The 18,431-nt window shown below is 44.8% G+C and overlaps 1 protein-coding gene across 1 annotated transcript in view; it reads left to right on the top strand.

Moving 5' to 3' along the window:
* ADCYAP1R1 (ADCYAP receptor type I) overlaps positions 1-10,527 on the top strand; it is a 42,351-nt gene extending 31,824 nt beyond the window's left edge. The window contains exons 12-15 of the mRNA XM_029283429.1: positions 3,717-3,797; positions 5,851-5,980; positions 6,997-7,038; positions 10,339-10,527. Of these exons, the coding sequence (XP_029139262.1) occupies positions 3,717-3,797; positions 5,851-5,980; positions 6,997-7,038; positions 10,339-10,527 (442 nt within the window). The remainder of the gene's footprint in view (positions 1-3,716; positions 3,798-5,850; positions 5,981-6,996; positions 7,039-10,338) is intronic.
* The last annotated feature ends 7,904 nt before the right edge of the window (positions 10,528-18,431 follow it).

Here is an 18,431-nt window from a genome sequence, read left to right as displayed (position 1 = left end):
CCCCTCCAGGGAGTCCCCCCCTCCCCTCAACTGAAGGAGAGAGCGGGTCACCCTGAAGAGGGTGGCCGGGCGATTATCTGATGACGCAATGAGGGTGGAGTAGTAGTTAGACCTCGCCACCCTCATCGCCACTAGGTAGGATCTAACCTGTATCCTTGCCTGTGTTCGGTCGAATTCGGTTCGGCTCCTCCTCCAACTGTACCATTTTGGACAAATGTTTGTCCAATCTCGTCTTGAAGAGCTGCAGTGATGGAGCACCCAAAAGAGAATAACAGAAAAACGAAAGGAGAATCACAACAGAATAACAGAGTTAGAAGGGAACTTGGAGGTCTTCTAGTCCAACCCCCTGCTCGTGCACCATTGTGCAATCTCTTCTTAAAAACCTCTGGTGTTAGAGCACCCCCCCCCCAACTTGTGGAGGCAAGCCATAATTAATTGTTCTAACTGTCAGGAAATTTCTCCTTAGTTCTATGTTGCTTCTCTTCATGATGAATTTCCATCTGTTCCTTCTTGTCCTGCCTTCAGACGCTTTGGAGAAGAGCTTGACTCCCTCTTCTTTGGGGCAGCCCCTGAGATATTGGAACACGGCTATCATGTCACCCCTTGTCCTTCTCTTCATTAAACTAGACATACCCAATTCCAGCAACCGTTCTTTGTTTGTTTTAGCCTCCAGCCCCCTAATCATCTTAGTTGCTCTTCTCTGCACTCTTTCCAGAGTCCTAACACCTTTTTTACAGTGTGGTGAGCAAAACTGGATGCAGTTTTCCAAGTGTGGGCTTACCAATGTGGCAATATCATTCTCGTGATCTTGATCTCCTTCTGTTGATGCAACTTAGGACTGCATTGGCATTTTTGGCAGCTGCAGCACAGGGCTGGCTCATACCTAAATGTTAAATTAATTTTGATTTGAAATTGATGTCCCCAGTTCTAGCCCACCATCTTCCAACGGTTGCTGGAATTGGGTATGTCTAGTTTAACGAAGAGAAGGATGAGGGGGGACATGATAGCAGTCTTCCAATATCTCAGGGGCTGCCCCAAAGAAGAGGGAGTCAAGCTATTCTCCAAAGCACCTGAAAGCAGGACAAGAAGCAACGGATGGAAACTCATCAAGGAGAGAAGCAACCTGGAACTAAGGAGAAACTTCCTGACAGTTAGAACAATTAACCAGTGGAACAACCTGCCTCCAGAAGCGGTGAACGCTCCAACACTGGAAGTTTTTAAGAAGAGACTGGACAGCCATTTGTCCGAAATGGTATAGGGTTGGACTAGATGACCTCCAAGGTCCCTTCCAACTTTATCATTATTATTATTATTATTACCACAGCTGAAAATTTAAATCAGGGAGAGGCAGTAAATATCCCTGAGCTATTTTGCAGTTGCCAGATTCATCAAATTTCAGTAGTATACTTGCAGAATGTGGAGTATACAATTCTTTGAGTTTTCTTTGGCAAAAAACCATCAAACCTTGGTTTGTTGTTGTTAGTTGCGAAGTCGTGTCTGACCCATCGCCACCTCATGGACAACGTTCCTCCAGGCCTTCCTGTCCTCTACCATCTTCTGGAGTCCATTTAAACTCACGCCTGCTGCTTCAGGGACTCCATCCAACCACCTCCTTCTCTGTCGTCCCCTTCTTCTCTTGCCCTCCATCTTTCCCAGCATCAGGCTCTTCTCCAGTGAGTCCTTCCTTCTCACTAGGTGGCCAAAGCACTTGAGTTTCAACTTCAGGATCTGGCCTTCTAAAGAGCAGTCAGGGTTGATCTCCTCTAGGACTGACCGGTTTGATCGCCTTGCAGCCCAGGGGACTCGCAGGAGTCTTCTCCAGCACCAGAGTTCAAAGGCCTCCATTCTTTGGCGCTCAGCCTTTCTTATGGTCCAACTTTCACAGCCGTACATTGCAACTGGGAAATCCATGGCCTTGACTATACATACTTTTGTTGGCAGGGCGATGTCTCTGCTTTTTAGTATGCTGTCTAGATTTGCCATAGCTTTCCTCCCCAGGAGCAAGCGTCTTTTAATTTCTTGGCTGCAGTCCCCATCTGTGGTGATCTTGGAGCCCAGGAAAATAAAATCTGTCACTACCTTGGTTTCATCTTCAGAAAAGCCCAATACATTTCCAAAGCAAGGCTAAAACTCTGAAACTTCCCCGAGCAGAAGAAATAAAGGAAAATCTCATTTTCGTGATATCTTATACCCACTTTGTACCATCATCCTACCCACTAAAGCAGGGGCTCCCCAAATTTGACAATTTTAAGAGGTCCCAGAATACCCCAGCCAGCATAGTTGGGGAATTTCAAAATAAATATGAGCTGGTTGCCAAGCGTCTAAATTTTGATCCCGTGACCAACAGTCATAATTGTGAAAATCGGCCCTAAGTCACTTTTTTCAGGGCCGTTGTAACTGGTCACCAAAAGGAATGGTCATAAGTCAAGGACTACCTGTAAAGTAGAATTACTAAGGAGAAACTTCCTGACAGTGAGAACAATTAATCAGTGGAACAACCTCCCTCCAGAAGCGGTGAATGCTCCAACACTGGACGTTTTTAAGAAGAGACTGGACAGCCATTTGTCTGAAATGGTATATAGGGTTTCCTGCCTGAGCAGGGGGTTGGACTAGATGACCTCCAAGGTCCCTTCCAACTTTATTACTATTATTATTATTATTATTATTATTATTATTATTATTATTATTATTATTATTATTATTATTATTATTATTACTACTATTATTATTATTACTATTACTATTACTACTACTACTACTACTACTACTATTATTATCTAGTTGTTCTTACAGTCTGGTCTACCTTGTAAGGCTAACATCATTGAGGTTGTTTGAACCTAAATCTCATCTATTCAGAGTTTTCATGAATATTTAGCAATATTCCTATCTTGGTGTTCACGACTTCCGTTGAATGTTTAACAGCAATGTAGGTAGTCCTTAACTTGCAACCACAATTGAGCCAAAACTTTCTGTTGCTAAGTGAAACATTAATTAAGTAAATGTTGCCCCATTTTTTGACTTGCCACAGTTTGTAAAATGAATCACTGCACGGTTGTTAAGTGAATCTGGCTTCCCCTATTGACTTTGCTTGTCAGAAGTCACAAAAGGTGCTTACGTGACCCTGGGACGCTGTGACCGTCATAAGTATGAGTCAGTTACCAAGCATCCGAATTTTGATCATGTGACCATGGGGATGCTGCAATGGGTTGTAAGGGTGAAAAACCAGTCCTAAGTCACTTTTTTTCAGTGCTTTGTTACTTTGAACAGTCACAAAATGAATTGTTGTAAGTCGAGGACTACCTGTACAGTTGTGGCTTTTTCTACACTGAAACTTCAGCAAAATTCTCTCCCATCTTTTCTTTCTATTTAAGCATTTCCCCCCCCCCCCCATCGTTGTTGTTTAAGATCTGGATACTCTTATTAGCCGCAATCATTGTTTGTTCCATCTGCTTGACGTTGTCTGCTTGTGTGTTATAGCGTCACACAACATTACGTTTTCTCATGGCTTCTGCATCGTTTTTGTGTCCGGGCCATTCTGCTGATCAGCTTTATTGATTAATTGATCGTTTTTTTGAGGATGTGGTGGTTCGGTTCTCCCTATTGATGGACTTCTTGTCCTTGATCTGATGAACCTGGAGAGAAAAAAAGCAATTTTTTTTGTTTATTTTGTGTTTGTTTTGTGTTTTCTTTGGCTGACCTCGTCCCACGCTCAGCAGCTGCGTTCAGAAATGCTACTGTAAGTCCGAGAGGACTAACCAGCATTCTTGTAGGATGGCTGAACTATCCATCATCACCCTGTAAGTGTGCAGAACCCCGTGAGCAATGTCTGTGTTTTGATGCATGCCGCTTAAAACGGTCAAGTGTGGTTTGTGAGCTCCGGCTGACGTAACCTCAGGGCACCGCATGTTGTCTTGCTTTGTTTTGTTGTGTGCTTTTTGTCGCTGACAGCTTTGTTGTCGAGGAGCTGAACGTCCTGCATCGAAAAACGTGTCAATGTGTCAATCCACCGAATTAAAATAAGTTCTCGACTTACAACCATTCATTTAGTAACCTTTCCAAGTTACAACAGTACCGAAAAAAAGTGATTTAGGACCATTTTTCACACTTACGATCATTGTAGCATCCCTGTGGTCACCTGATCAAAATTTGGACGCTTGGCAACTGACTCACATTTACGACGGTTGCAGTGTCCCGGGGGTCACGTGATCCCCTTTTGCAGCTTTCTGAGAAGCAAAGTCAGTGTGGGAAGCCAGATTCGCTTAACGACCGTCACTCACTTAATAACTGCACTGATTCCCTTAACAACCGTGGCAAGAAAGGTCGTAAAATGGAGCAAAATTCACTTAATAGCTTGGCAGTGGAAATTCTGGGAACAATTTTGGTCGTAAGTCAAGGACTATAGAAATAACAACTCTTTTTGTTCAGTTGTGTCTTTCTCTTTTCCCAACCCACACCTGCAGTGTCCTGAAGTCACTGTACAGTAGCAACATCACAACAGGGTGTTTTTGGTGTGATGTTTTACGGTAGTGATAGATCTACAAGTTTCCACACACCCATGTTAATTTTTCCTCATAAAATAAGTGAAGTCACATTTCCAGTTTTCCTCAGTATGGACATACAGGTAATCTTCAATTTACGACTGGTCACTTAGTGAGTGCTCACACTTACGATGGACCTCCCAGGATTCCCAGCATTTTGGGCACAAAGCCTGCATTTACAACCATTTGCAGTGTCCCAAGGGACACCTGACCACAATTAGCCATTATTATTATTTTTTTTGCCGGGAACCAGTTTTCAGCAAAAAAACACCTACTATGGGCAATGCATTTGCTTAATGGCCACCGTGTTCATTGAACGACCCCTGCTTTTGCTTAGTGACAGCTGCAAAAAGGTCGTAAAATTGGCCTGTGTTCCTGTAGTGAGCTGCTTGCAACTGTAATTCTGGGCTCAGGTGTGATTATAAGATGGGGACGATAGGTCTTACAACAATTCATTTAATTGATTTTTCAAAGTTACAACATCACTGAAAAAAATGAGTTTTTCAAACTTAAGGCCGTTGCAGCATCCCCATGGTCATGTGAACAAAATTCGGATGCTTGGCAACTGGTTCATACTTATGACGGTTGCAGTGTCCCGGGGGGAAGCCAGATTCACTCTACAACTGTTTTCCTAACTTAACAACTGCAGTGATTCACTTAGGGGGGAGGAGGAGAAAGAAGAAGAAGAAGGAAGAGAAGGAGGAGGAAGAGAAGAAGAAGAAGAAGAAGAAGAAGAAGAAGAAGAAGAAGAAGAAGAAGAAGAAGAAGAAGAAGAAGAAGAAGAAGAAGAAGAAGAAGAAGAAGAAGAAGAAGAAGAAGAAGAGGAGGAAGAGGAGGAGGAGGAGGAGGAGGAGGAAGAGAAAGAGGAGGAGGAAGAGGAGGAGGAGGAGGAGGAGAAAGACTGTGGGGTCCTTGGTATTCTCTGAACTTGGTTGTTTTCTTGCAAACATTTCATGACCCAACTAGGTAACATCATCAGTGCTAGAAGGGAGTGGGGTTTGCAAAGAGGAGGAGGAGGAGGAGGAGGACTGTGTAGTTTTGAGCTGGGTAGTTTTCTTGCAGACATTTCATGACCCAACTTGGTAACATCATCTGTGCTGGAAGGGAGCAGGCTTCTACCTTCTAGCACTGATGATGTTACCTAGTTGGGTCATGAAACGTCTGCAAGAAAACCACCAAGGACCCCACAATGGTTATGGGGTGCTTCAGATGAAATTCAAGCTGATTTTTTTCCAGCGCTTGATCACAGGAGATCAGGAAAAAAAATTTCAATGAGGACATGTAACTTTTGTTGTTTGGTTTATCTCCACAGGCGGTTGGCCCGATCCACCTTGTTACTCATCCCTCTCTTTGGGATTCACTATACGGTGTTTGCCTTTTATCCAGAGAATGTCAGCAAAAGGGAGCGCTTGGTTTTTGAACTGGGGCTGGGCTCCTTCCAGGTGGGTTATGTAGTTCTAAATTGATTCTCTCTCTCTCTCTCTCTCTCTCCCTCTCTTTCTCTCTCCCTCCCTCTCTTTCTCCCTCCCTCCCTCTCTCCCCCCTTCTCCATTCAAGCACCCCATGGAAGAAAAGCTGAAGGGGGGATGCCATTAAAAATTCAGATGATTATATAAGCCAATGTTTCTCAACCTCAGCAACTTGAAGTTGTATGCGCTTCAACTCCCAGAGTTCCCTGGCTAGCATGCTGGCTGGGGAATTCTGGGAATTGAAATCCTCCCCTCTTAAAGCATGCTGGCTGGGGAATTCTGGGAGTTGAAATCCTCCCCTCTTAAAGCTGCCAAGTTCAAGACACATTGGTCTAAGCTACCTGACTTTAATTTTCAATTACTCGGTAGATTCCTCCATTCTGACTGGTAGTTTTCAATCTACCCATATCCTAGAAAACCTCTCACAATTTCCTGGTTGCTGACCAACATGTTCCTTCAAGTTTTTATAAACCCTTGGTCCCTTTGCATGTCTACATTATAAATCTATGTCCCCCCACCCTCCCTGACCCCTTTCTCCCCCAATAATATTTCTTTAAGTAAGAAAAAACACTGGCTGAAGAGATTGGACAGCCATTTGGCAGGGGGTCTTCAAACTTGGCCCTTTTATGACTCGTGGACTTCAACTCCCAGAATTCCTCAGCCAGGCACACGTGCCTGGCTGAGGAATTCTGGGAGTTGAAGTCCACGAGTCATAAAAGGGCCAAGTTTGAAGACTCCTGGTATAGGGTTTCCTGCTTTGAATAGGGGGTTGGACTAGAAGACCTCCAAGGTCCCTTCCATTTCTGTTATTCTCTTAAAGAAAAGTTCCCAGTCTCTCCAGGAACTGAAGACAGATCAGGATTGCTTGAAAATGCAACCAAGAATATTTCCCGCCACGTCCATATTAAGTACAGAGTTCACATCAATGAATAATGGCTGTCAGTTTTCGCTATCCCCCCCCAAAAAAATGTCTTTTGTTTCTATTTCAGGGTTTTGTGGTGGCTGTGCTCTACTGCTTTTTGAATGGGGAGGTGAGATTTTTTTTATTTTTTTTAAGAAAATGTTGATGGTGTTTTGAAATGCTAGCTTTGTAATTCCAGGTAGTCCTCGATTTACAATTATGGGTTTAGCAACTGTTCGAAATGACAACGGTGCTGAAAAAAGGGGCTTGTGACTGGTCCTCGCACCTACCACCGTTGTAGCATTCTCCACAATCAAGTGATCACAATTTGGACACTTGGCATAATTCCAGGGTCATGTGATCACCATTGGCTACTCTCCAACAAGCACTGTCAGTGGGGGAAGCTGGATTCATTTAGTGACCCTATGATTAACTTAACAACTGCAGTGAATTTGCTTAAAAACTGTGTCAGGAAGGTTGTCAATTCAGGTATGATTCACTTAACAAGAACTTTGCTTGTCAACGGAAGCTTTTGTCCCATTTGCAGTCATAAGTCAAAGACATCCCCAGAATCATGCGATCCAAATTTGGATGCTTGGCAACTGGCATGTATTTATGACGGTTGCAGCATCCTGGGGTCATGTGATCACTGTTTGTCACCTTCCCAGCTGGCTTCCAACCATGGGAGAAACTGGATTCAGTTAATGATCTCATGATTGACTTAACAATTGCATAACTCAGGGGTCTTCACACTTGGCCCTTTTATGACTTGTGGACTTCAACTCCCAGAATTCCTCAGCCAGCATGCCTGGCTGAGGAATTCTGGGAGTTGAAGTCCACAAGCAGGGGTCTTCACACTTGGCCCTTTTATGACTTGTGGACTTCAACTCCCAGAATTCCTCAGCCAGGAATTCTGGGAGTTGAAGTCCACAAGTCATAAAAGGGCCAAGTTTGAAGACCCCTGGCATAACTGAATAACTATAGCAAAAAAAAAAAGGCATAAAATTGATTGTGACTCATTTAACAGCCACTTTGCCTTGAAATTCTGCTCCCAAAGTGGTCGTAAGCCGAGGACTGCCTCTTTGTTCCTGTGTGAAAAAGGAAAGCCTAGATCGGGAGTGGTGGGGGAAATCCTTGCCCATTACTATGACACACACACACACACACACACACACACACACACACACACACAGCTGTGTCTGGAATGAGAAGCATGCTGGCTGAGGGAATCTGGGAGTTGAAGTCCACCCTTCGCAGAGTTTAAAAAAAAAAGACTGCATTAGACAGAGTCCAATTCAAGCTAACATTTCTCCCTCTGTCAATACAGGTAGTTCTCAAGTCACAACATTTCACTTAGTGACCGTTCAACATTACAACGGCACTGAAAAAAAGCAACTTATGACCGTTTTTCACATTTACAACCCGTTGCAGCATCCCTAGAGTCACATAATCAGCATCCAGAGGCTTGGCAACTGGCCTGTACTAATGACAGTTGCACCGCCCTGGGGTCACGTGATCCCCTTCTGTGACCTTCTGAGGAGCAAAATCAATGGGGAAGCCAGATTCGCTTAACAACCCTGTGACTCACTTAACAACTGCAGTTGATTCACTTAACCACCGGGGCAAAAAAAAGGTCATAAACTGGAGCAAAAATCACTTAACAAGTGTCTCGCTTAGCAATAGAAATTTTGGGTTCGATTTTGGTCGTAGGTTGAGGACTACCTGTGTTAGCATCAAAGCACCCCTGTTTACTCTGGATCCTGGTGAAAATGGTGTTGAGGTGGGGTTTTTTTTGGGCACCCTGTTATCATTTGTGAGAGTGATACCCTGCTTCGAAATAAATTTGGTTTCCTCTTCCTATTTTTCCCTGCGAGAACCCTGTGTGGCACGCAATTCACATGTAATTCATCCCCTCCATGTTTCTTTTGGAGGGGATCCCCTGGGTGTTTTTTTAAGAGGCGACTGGACTTTCGCTTCTCATCCAAGCAGCTTCCCCACTTCTGACTGAATGGTGGAGAAGGATTTATATTCCTTGCAGTCATCTGATCGTTAATGCTCCTTCTGAGAGTCATTGAGGCTTCCACTCCCATCCTCTACCTGAGATATATTTTTTTTCAGTACCGTTGTAAGTTCAAACGGCCACTAAACAAATGGGTTGTAAGTCGAGGACTACCTATAACCGCACTCAGACCTCATCTTTGATAGAGACTCATGGGGGTCAGGTGAATGGATGGTGTGGAGATGAATTCAGGTTTGCAGAAGGATCCAGGGTGGTAGGCTTGATGGGGTGGAGCAGAGGTCTCCAACCTTGGCTGACTGGAGGGAAAGGGAGGGGGGAGCATTTTACGTGTGTGCACATGCGCTCACACAAATGGGGTTGTGAGCATGTGCAACGCAAATGGGGTACTGCTAACGCACACATGACACTTGCACTGCCCCATTTTCACCACACGGCACCCCATTTTCATAGCAGCATCGGTGCCTGTGCAAGTGGGGATGTGAGCGCATGCGCACATGTGCGCGCACTAACCAGCCTGTTCCACCACCTATTGGCCAGTAGCTTGTGGAGGAGGAGGAGGAGGAGGAGGAGGAGGAGGAGGAGGAGGAGAGGAGAAGGAGAGGGACTCAATGCTTTCTGAGCTTGGTTGTTTTCTTGAAGATGTCTCATTACCCAACTAGGTAATATCATCAGTGTTAGAAGGGTGTGGGTTTGCAGAGCAGAGGAGGAGGAGGAGGAAGGGGAGGACGAGGAGAAGCAGGAGGAGGAGGAGGAGGAGGAGGAGGAGGAGGAGGAGGAAGACGACTGTGGGATCCTTAGTGGTCTCTGAGCTGGGTGGTTTTCTTGCAGACGTTTCATGACCCGATTAGATAACATCATCAGTGCTAGAAGAGAGTGAAGTTCTGGCTTCTCCAGTAGCACTGATGATGTCCCCTAGTTGGGTCATGAAATATCGGCAAGAAAACCACCAAGCTAAGAGAGCACCAAAGACCCCACAGTCTATTTCCTCTTCTTCTTCCTCCTCCTCCTCCTCCTCCTCCTCCTCCTCGCCACAAACCCCATTAACTCCCTTCTAGCACTGATGAGGTTACCTAGTTGAGTCATGAAACATCTGCAAAGAAACCCCCCAAGCTCAGAGACCACCAAGGATCCCACAGTTAAACCCTGAGTTATAAATATCGTCTTCCATGGGTCAACCCTTCCTTCCCCAGTTCACTCCAGTTTGAGGGCGGGGATTCAACCAGCCTGAGGAGCTCCATCAGAGGTCTCCCCTCTGTCCTCCTCCTCCTCCTTAGATCCTTCTGCAAACCTCCGGCTCAACAACCCGACATCTTTTTCTTCTTACATTTTGAAAGTGTGTATGAGCATCATGTGCCCCCGGTGTCCGAGTACATTAAAAAAAAAATGACCTCTTAAAGTTTCTCCCTCAAGGTGCAATCCGAAATCAAAAGAAAATGGCGGAGCTGGAAAGTCAACCGTTATTTTGCTGTGGATTTCAAACACCGCCATCCCTCCCTGGCAAGCAGCGGCGTCAACGGGGGGACTCAACTGTCTATCTTGAGTAAGAGCAGTTCACAGATCCGGATGTCCAGCGTCAACGCCGAGAACCTGGCCACATGAGCCCGTAAGACCCCCGCGTCGTCTCCCACCACGCCCTCCCAAAGAGAGAAAGAACGACGAACCCTACTTTGGACACCACAAAAATTAGTCCTAAGTAGGGTAGCGTTTGGGCTGTTACGTCCATCTGCCTTTTTAAACAAAAACAAAAACAAATCCACCTCCCTTTGATGGAAAGTTTTGGGAGTTCTGAAGCTTTGTCATCTCTGATGGGTGGAAGAGAAGATCCACAAAGTGGTTCCATCTAGAGGAACGAGGTTCTCCAGACCAGGGCCACCTCAATCCACCCTTTGTCCCAAGAGTTCAAACCCTCCCATTGCCTTCCATTCTTCATTTCCCTGGTACCACTGACAAAATTTTGGGTCCTCCAAGATGAGGGCCATGAGTTAACATCTCATGAAGTTGGGTTGTCTGTGCCTCACGTCCAAACACTTCTGACCCCACCATCTTGGACCATCGGTGTCCTCTTACGGGACCGAGAACGTCATGCAAACACTGAGCCACGGGGTGACCCCCATTGGTGGTGGGCATTGTGGGTGCAGAGATGGACCCTACCAGAATTGGTTGAGACCACCATAATCACCTCATTCCTCAGATGGAAAACCCCCAACCCTACGAGTGGAGGGTCTCAGATTTTTCCCTCTTCTGGGAAAAAATCTGAATTATTATTTTTTTCTTAAGCTGTGAATCTCCTAAAACGGCCATCTCTGTACAATAGAGTTATATTTTTGGAGACTTTTTTTTTCTTTCTTGTTTTTTTTTTAAATAATAGAACTAATATGGAGATAGATAATATGTATTTCCGCACATTAAGTGCCGATTAATTGCAGAAATATCTTTTTTTTTTTCAAACCTCTGATGCGACCCCTTAACATGACTACCGAGTCACAGAAAATAGAGTGAGGGGAGGGATTTTGAAGGGCTGATTTGGGTTGACTTTCAAAAGGTGGGTGGGGGGTGTTGTCAAGGCAAGGTTCACCCCAAAAGGGCAGATGGGTTATGTAGTTGGAGGAGGTCTTAAGAGAGCCAACTGCCCTCCCTTCCTTCCTTTTCTTCCTTCTTTTCTTTCTTTTATTCCTTCCTTCCTTCCTCCTTTCCCCCCTCTCTTTCTATTTCCTTCCTTCCTTCCTTCTCTTTCTTTTTCTCTTCCTTTCCCTTCCTTTTTCTCTTTCTCCATCCTTTCCTTCCTTCCTCCCTCTCTTCCTTTCTCCCTTCCTTTCTCTCTCCCTTCATCCCTTTCTTTTCGTTTCTTTTTTCCTTCCTTCCTTCCTTCCTTCCTTCCTTCCTTCCTTCCTTTCTTTCGTTCGTTCTTTCCTTTCTTCCTTCCTACCTTCCTTATTTTCTCCTTCCTTCCTCTCTCCCAATCAATCTCTCTCTTTCCTTCTTCTCTCCCTCCCTTTTTCTTCCTTCCCTTCCTTCTTTCCTTCTTTTCTACCTTTCCTTCCTTCCTTCCTCCCTTTTTTTCTCCCTCCCTTTCCCTTTCCCCTTCTTCCTTTTCTTTTTTTCATTTCTTTTCTCTTTTCTTTCTCCTTCCTTTCTTCCTTCCTCCCAACTAATCTCCCTCCCTCCTTTCTCTCTCCCTCCCTTTTTCTTCCCTCCCTCCCTTCCTTCCTTCCTCCCTCCCTCCCTCCCTCCCCCCATTGTATGCAGCTGTGGCATTTTCTACCATTAGCCATTACTACTAGGAAAAAAAGAGGGCAGAGGAAATATTCATTTTTATTAAGTCTTGGAAGGAAGGAAGGAACTCACCTTCCATTCAGAGCTTCTTCTAATGTGTAGCTGCTTCAGCTGAACTCAACCAATGTCTGGTTGTTGTTGTTGTTGTTGTTGTTGTTATTGTTTTTTCTTGAGGCTTTTGTGCAACGCACGACATCTCCCGAGGACTTTTGTGATGTTTCGTGGGCTGCATGAGTCTCTCCTCCATGTTTCACAGTCCTCTCTAATCAGTGTGATATGTGCGTGTGTCCATATGTGTGTGTGTGTGTGTGTGTGTGTCTACCTTAAAGGGGACACCTCCTATTTTGTTAACATAGTAAGAAAATAATTGCTCACCGCAGCTCAGAAATGGAAGAAATTCTGTTTAATAAAAAGTTTGGGGAAGGGAAAAGGGAAGAATCTTAAGATGCTTCCTACACATGGCATAACAGCGTGAGCTTCTTTGCACCTGTTCTTTCCACCCTGCGGCTTTGGGGTGCTTTCTACTACAAGTAGTCCTTGACTTACGACCACAATTGAGCCCAAAATTTCTGTGGTTAAGCAAAACATTGGCTAAGTAAATTTTGCCCCCATTTTACGGACTTTTCTGCCATAGTTGTTAAGTGAATCACTGCAGCTGTCAAGTTGCTAACACAGTTGTTATGTGAATCTGGCTTCCCCCATTGACTTTGCTTGTCAGAAGGTCCCAAAATGGGATCACGTGACACACATCCCCGGGACGCTGCGACTGTCATAAATACGAGTCAGTTGCCCAGCGTCCGAATATGGACCACGTGACCTTGGGGATGCTGCAGTGGCCGTAAATTTGAAAAAAAAAAACAACCCAGAAATAAGTCATTTTTTTCAGTGCTGTTGTAACTTTGAACGGTCACTGAATGAACTGTTGTAAGTCGAGGACTGCCTGTGTCAAGGAGGAGAGGATAAAACGGCATGTAACCACTGTCATCTAATTCTCTGGTTCTCCCGTGTGGGCCTCAAGAGTTTCTCTGTTGGAAGCAACTTATTTCGCCTTATATAAACTGCAGCCGAGCTTTTCATTTTGGCTTTTGCACTCAAACTCATTTGTATATTTGGTGTAGAAGCTGCCGTAAAAATGAGGATTTGAATGCTGGACAGGCTGGGTGCCTGAGCAATCCTTGGCAAAGCTATCAGTACCAATGCTTTGATAGGCTGCATTTATTCCTCTATTGTGCATCTCCTTCCTTCCTTCCTTCCTTCCTTCCTTCTTTCCTTCCTTCCTTCCTTCATCCCTCCCTCCCTCCTTCCTTCCCTTTTCTTCCTTCCTTGCCCCCACCCTCCCTCCTTCCCCTCTCATTTCCTCTCTCTTCCCTTCCCTATTCTTCCCCTGCTTTCCCCTTTCTTTCTTTCCTTCTTCTCTCTCTCTCTCTTTCATCCCTCCCTCCCTTCATTCCTTCCTCTTTCTCCTCTCTCCTCTCCTCTCCTCACTTATTTCTTCCCCTCTTTTCTCTGCCCTCTCCCCCTCTTTTCTTTCTTTCTTTCTTTCTTTCTTTCTTTCTTTCTTTCTTTCTTTCTTTCTTTCTTTCCTTCCTTCCTTCCTTCCTTCTTTCTTTCTTTCCTTCCTTCCTTCTCTTTCTTTCTTTCTTTTTCTTTCCTTCTTTTTCTTTCTTTCTTTCCATTCTTCCTCCCTCCGTCCTATCCTCTTTTCCCTCTCCTCTGCTCCCCTCCCCTCTCCTCCTCTCCTCTACTTCCCCTCTTCTCCCCTTCCTTCCTCCCTCCCTTCTTCCCTTCCTGCCTTTCTTCCCCTCCCCTCCTTCCTTTCTTCCTCTCTTTCTTCCTCCCTCCCTCTCTTCCCTTCTTTTAAAGACCATGGAGGAGGATCCCACAGAAAGAAAAGGCCAGATAAGCAGGGATTAACACCAGATAAACCATCCAGCAGAAAACAATATCTTAAGGAGAAAATCAATCTCCACTAACACTGGGAGGGCAAGCCACTTGTACATAAACAGAGAGCAAACTTCACATCTTTCTTGCCCTGACGACCTCACCTAGGTGGGTAACGAAACATCTGCAAGAAAACCACCAAGCTCCGAGATCACCAAGGACCTCAACAGTCCCGAAATTAAAATAGTTGGGTGGGACAGCATGAAACTGGGGACCCTTCCTGGCAGACTGAAAGTTATTTCCAATTTTGTGGCATAATCCTCAGCTAAAATGCCTGTACAAAATTGTAGCAAGAAATACAGACGGTCAGATATCATGCTTTAGGGGGAATGCATTTTAAAACACCTCTTACAAATTAAGAGAAAATGGACAAAACAGAGGAATACAGTCCTCAGTTTACAACCATTCATTTAGTAGACTGTTCAAAGCATTGAAAAAAGGGACTTATGACACAGTCATTAAGCGAATCTGGCTTCCCCCATTGACTTTGCTTGTCAGAAGGTCGCAAAAGTCGGTCACATGGCTCCAGGACTCTGCAACCGTCATAAATACGAGTCAGTTGCCAAGCGTCCGAATTTTGATCACATGACCCTGGGGGTGCTGCAACGGTCGTAAGTGTGAAAAACGGTCATAACTCGCTTTTTTCAGTGCCGTTGTCATTTCGAAAAGTCGCTAAATTAACTGTTGCAAGTTGAGGATGATCTGTAATTAATAATACTGTGCCAAATTGCTTTAGAGTAAGCCCACTGGGGAAGTGGATTTACTTTGGAGTAACTGACTTAAGATCCTGCGGACGGATATTTTTGAACCCGTTTTAATAATTTTTTTGTGGTTGTGGGAAAAGTTCACAGTTGCTCTCCTGCACAAAATTATTTCGTTATGTTTGTTTTCTCTTGATTGTCCAACAAAATGAATGTAATATGCTGAATGAATGAGTCAAGCATCTCTTTTTTTTCTTCTTTGTCAGATCTAATAGCCAAGATTTGCTTCTAAAGCTGATGTAAATAACTCTTTTGCGTTGAAAATGTGTTCTGTTTCTTCTTCTTCTTCTTTTTCACTGTGAACTATCTTTTCGAGTTTGAAGATCTATGTTATTAAAAAAAAGCAAGTGTAATTATAACAAGGATATTGAGAATAAAATATTTGTTGTGACACAGTCTTGGATGTTTTTTTAAACAATTCTCAAAACAGAGGGATTATCTGCATGTCGATTATATTTCTAAGCCACTTAATTCAAAGACAATGTTCCTTTCTTGTTTACTTATACAAAACTTCATTTTTTCTTGACTTTGTAGTCTGAAAATAACCCCGGGTAATCCTTGAGTTACGACTGTAATGAAGCTTGCCCATTACAATGGTTAGTCGTAAACAAAATGACTTTTTTGGGGGGTGGTTATTAGACAAATATGGAAGTCATAAAAGAATTGCCATGATGGTTAAATGAATCAATGATTCACTATAGATGGGGTTTTGCCAGAAATCAGAAGTAACACATAGTTTTCAGCAAAACTGAAAGACACTCATTTGATCATAGACACGTAAACACGCTCACTTGACTATAGGACATTATAAATGTCCATAAAGAGTGGTTATGTCTTCGTGGGATGGTGGTGATTGTCAGAATTTCAGACCCAGGTCATGCTCCCTTTTTCAGGGCGGTCATAACTGAGTGACCAGTTATAGGTCAAGGACTACCTGAGCTTGACAAACTGTGTTTCCTTAAAAAAAAAAAAAGGTTATTCTGAGACTCCAGAAAGAATGCAGAGAAGAGCAACAAAGCTGATTAGGGGACTGGAGGCTAAAACATATTTTGTCTGAAATGGTTTAGGGGTTGGTTCCTGCTTGAGCAGTGGGTTGGACTAGAAGACCTCCAAGGTCCCTTCCAACTCTGTTATTCTCTGTTATTCTATATGGAGAACAGTTGCAGGAATTGGGCATGTCTAGTCTAGTGCAAAAAGAAGAACTAGGAGTGACATGACAGCAGTCATCCAGATTTTGAGGGGCTGCCACAAAGAAGAGGGGGGGGTCCACCCTTGTCCTGCCTTCAGGTCCAAAGCACCTGAAGGCAGGACAAGAAGCAACAGATGGAAATTAATCATGGAGGAGAAGCAACCTGGAACTAAGGAGAAATTTCCTGACAGCGAGAACAATTAACCAGTGGAACTATCTGCCTCCAGAAGTTGTAGGTGCTTCATCAATAGAGGTTTTAAAGAAGAAATTGAACAGCTATTTGAAATGGTATACTGGGTTGGACTAGAAGACCTCCAAGGTCCCTTCCAACTCTGTTATTCTGTTTTTCTACTTTATGTGATCCTGGTGTCAAAAATGTAGCACTCTTCCTTAACTTATATCCTCCAGATGTGCTTGGAGCACAGCCAGACACAATTGCTGAAAATTCTGGGAATTAAAACACATCTGCATTTAGGCAAAAGATAGTTTTTCTAAGGAAATTTGGAAAATAAAAACAGACCACATTGATAATGCACTCTCTCCATATATAGTCATTTCAACCAAACAGAAGGTAGAAAGAAAGAAAGAAAGAAAAAAAGAAAGAAAGAAAGAAAGAAAAAGAAAGAAAAGATAGATCACACACTCTCTCTATGTAGTCATCTGAACCAATCAGAAGGCAGTTTTAGGTCACCTGACCTAAACATCTTCACCAGAAGCTTCCATTTCTTCTGCTTTTCAGATTGGCTGATAGATTGCCATTCTGGACTAGATGGCCAATCACCTCCCAGGGACACGCACACACACACGCACACACACACACACACACGCAAACACACACGTCAAGATGGCCCTGGGTATATCCATCATGCTTGGTGAAAGAAGTCAAGATGGTAGCCAGGATGGACGCTCCACATGTTTTATACATCAAAACCAGGCGGAATCGTCATCGCAACGCCCTAGGAGCCATCTCTTAAAAAATCTCCTAAAAGCCATCTTTTAAAACAATTTAAAATACCAACCCCTCAGAATCCAAATCAGCCGCACAGCCAATCAGAGACAGCGACGACCCTCAACCCACCCACTCAAGCCCCCCTCCCACCAGGTTACCTGGTGTAACCTCCCCATCACAAGACCCATCACAAGATTCTCACTGGTGACTCACACCTGACCCATCACAAGGCGCTCACTCGATACACCCACACCTTAAACCAGTGGTGGAGAACCAATGGCACGCGGGCCAGAGGCGGCACTCAGAGGCCTCTCTGTGGGCACGCGTGCCGTTGCCCCGGAGATGGCAACCGTCCCTCTTCAACCAGCTGCCCGCTAAGTCACCAAGGTCCCACGTGGCCGGATGCATCCCAGCATGGCTGGTTTCCCTCCCCCCGTCCCATCCCTCCTGGCCTCGCATGCTCTCCTTTTCCTGGGCACGACCCACTGCATCACCTCCTCAGCGTCCAGCTCAGAGGCAGCTTCTCTGAACCGCTGTCGGCAGGCTGCAGAGCTGCTGACAGACACTGTCGGCTGCCATGCGCTCGCTGGCCTCTGTGTGTGGGGGCTGATGGTGTCAGGCAGCAGCTGCCCCGGCCCCTGCCTCGCCCTGCGACAATGGCACCCCTGCCCTGCCTCGCCTTATCTTGCCTCATCCCACAGGATGAGTCTCCTGCCCACCGCCCCACCTGCCAGAGACTCCCTGGATCTCCCCCAACCCTGCCCGGCCCCCACAGGCGTCCCTCCCCACGATCAACATTGAGGGGACCACGCCCACCTTGGCCACACCCACCCAATCTGCCATGACCACCACAGCCACGCCCATCCAGTGGACCACGCCCACCTGGCATCTGGAGATAAATAAGTGGGTTTTGGGTTGCAGTTTGGGCACTCGGTCTCTAAAAGGTTCTCCATCACTGCCTTAAACCCTTACATACAGAAGAACACTGAAACTGACACCCCCCAAACTCCACCGAAGATGTTACCTAGCCTCGTAACGAAATGTTTGGAAACCAACCCACAAGCTCGGAGAATGAACTTTCACCCTCACATTAAAACTGTAAAAAAAGAAAAGAAAAATTCCACAAAATGAATCAGTATGTTAATCAGTGGAACAGCCTGCCTCCAGAAATTGTGATTGCTCCAATACTGGAAGTTTTGAAGAAGAGACTGGACAGCCATTTGTCTGACATGGTATAGTTTCCTGCCTGAGCAGGGGTTGGACTAGATGACCTGCAAGCTCCCTTCCAACTCTGCTATTCTATTCTATTCTATTCTATTCTATTCTATTCTATTCTATTCTATTCTATTCTATACATTTGGTCCTCAACTTACAATCATTCGTTTAGTGA

Source organism: Protobothrops mucrosquamatus, unplaced genomic scaffold (assembly GCF_001527695.2).
Source record: "Protobothrops mucrosquamatus isolate PMUCROS unplaced genomic scaffold, P.Mucros_1.0 scaffold81, whole genome shotgun sequence".
NCBI classification, from domain to species: Eukaryota; Metazoa; Chordata; class Lepidosauria; order Squamata; family Viperidae; genus Protobothrops; species Protobothrops mucrosquamatus.
The sequence above is the reverse complement of the archived record's forward strand: the minus strand, read 5'-3'. Positions and strand labels throughout refer to the sequence as shown.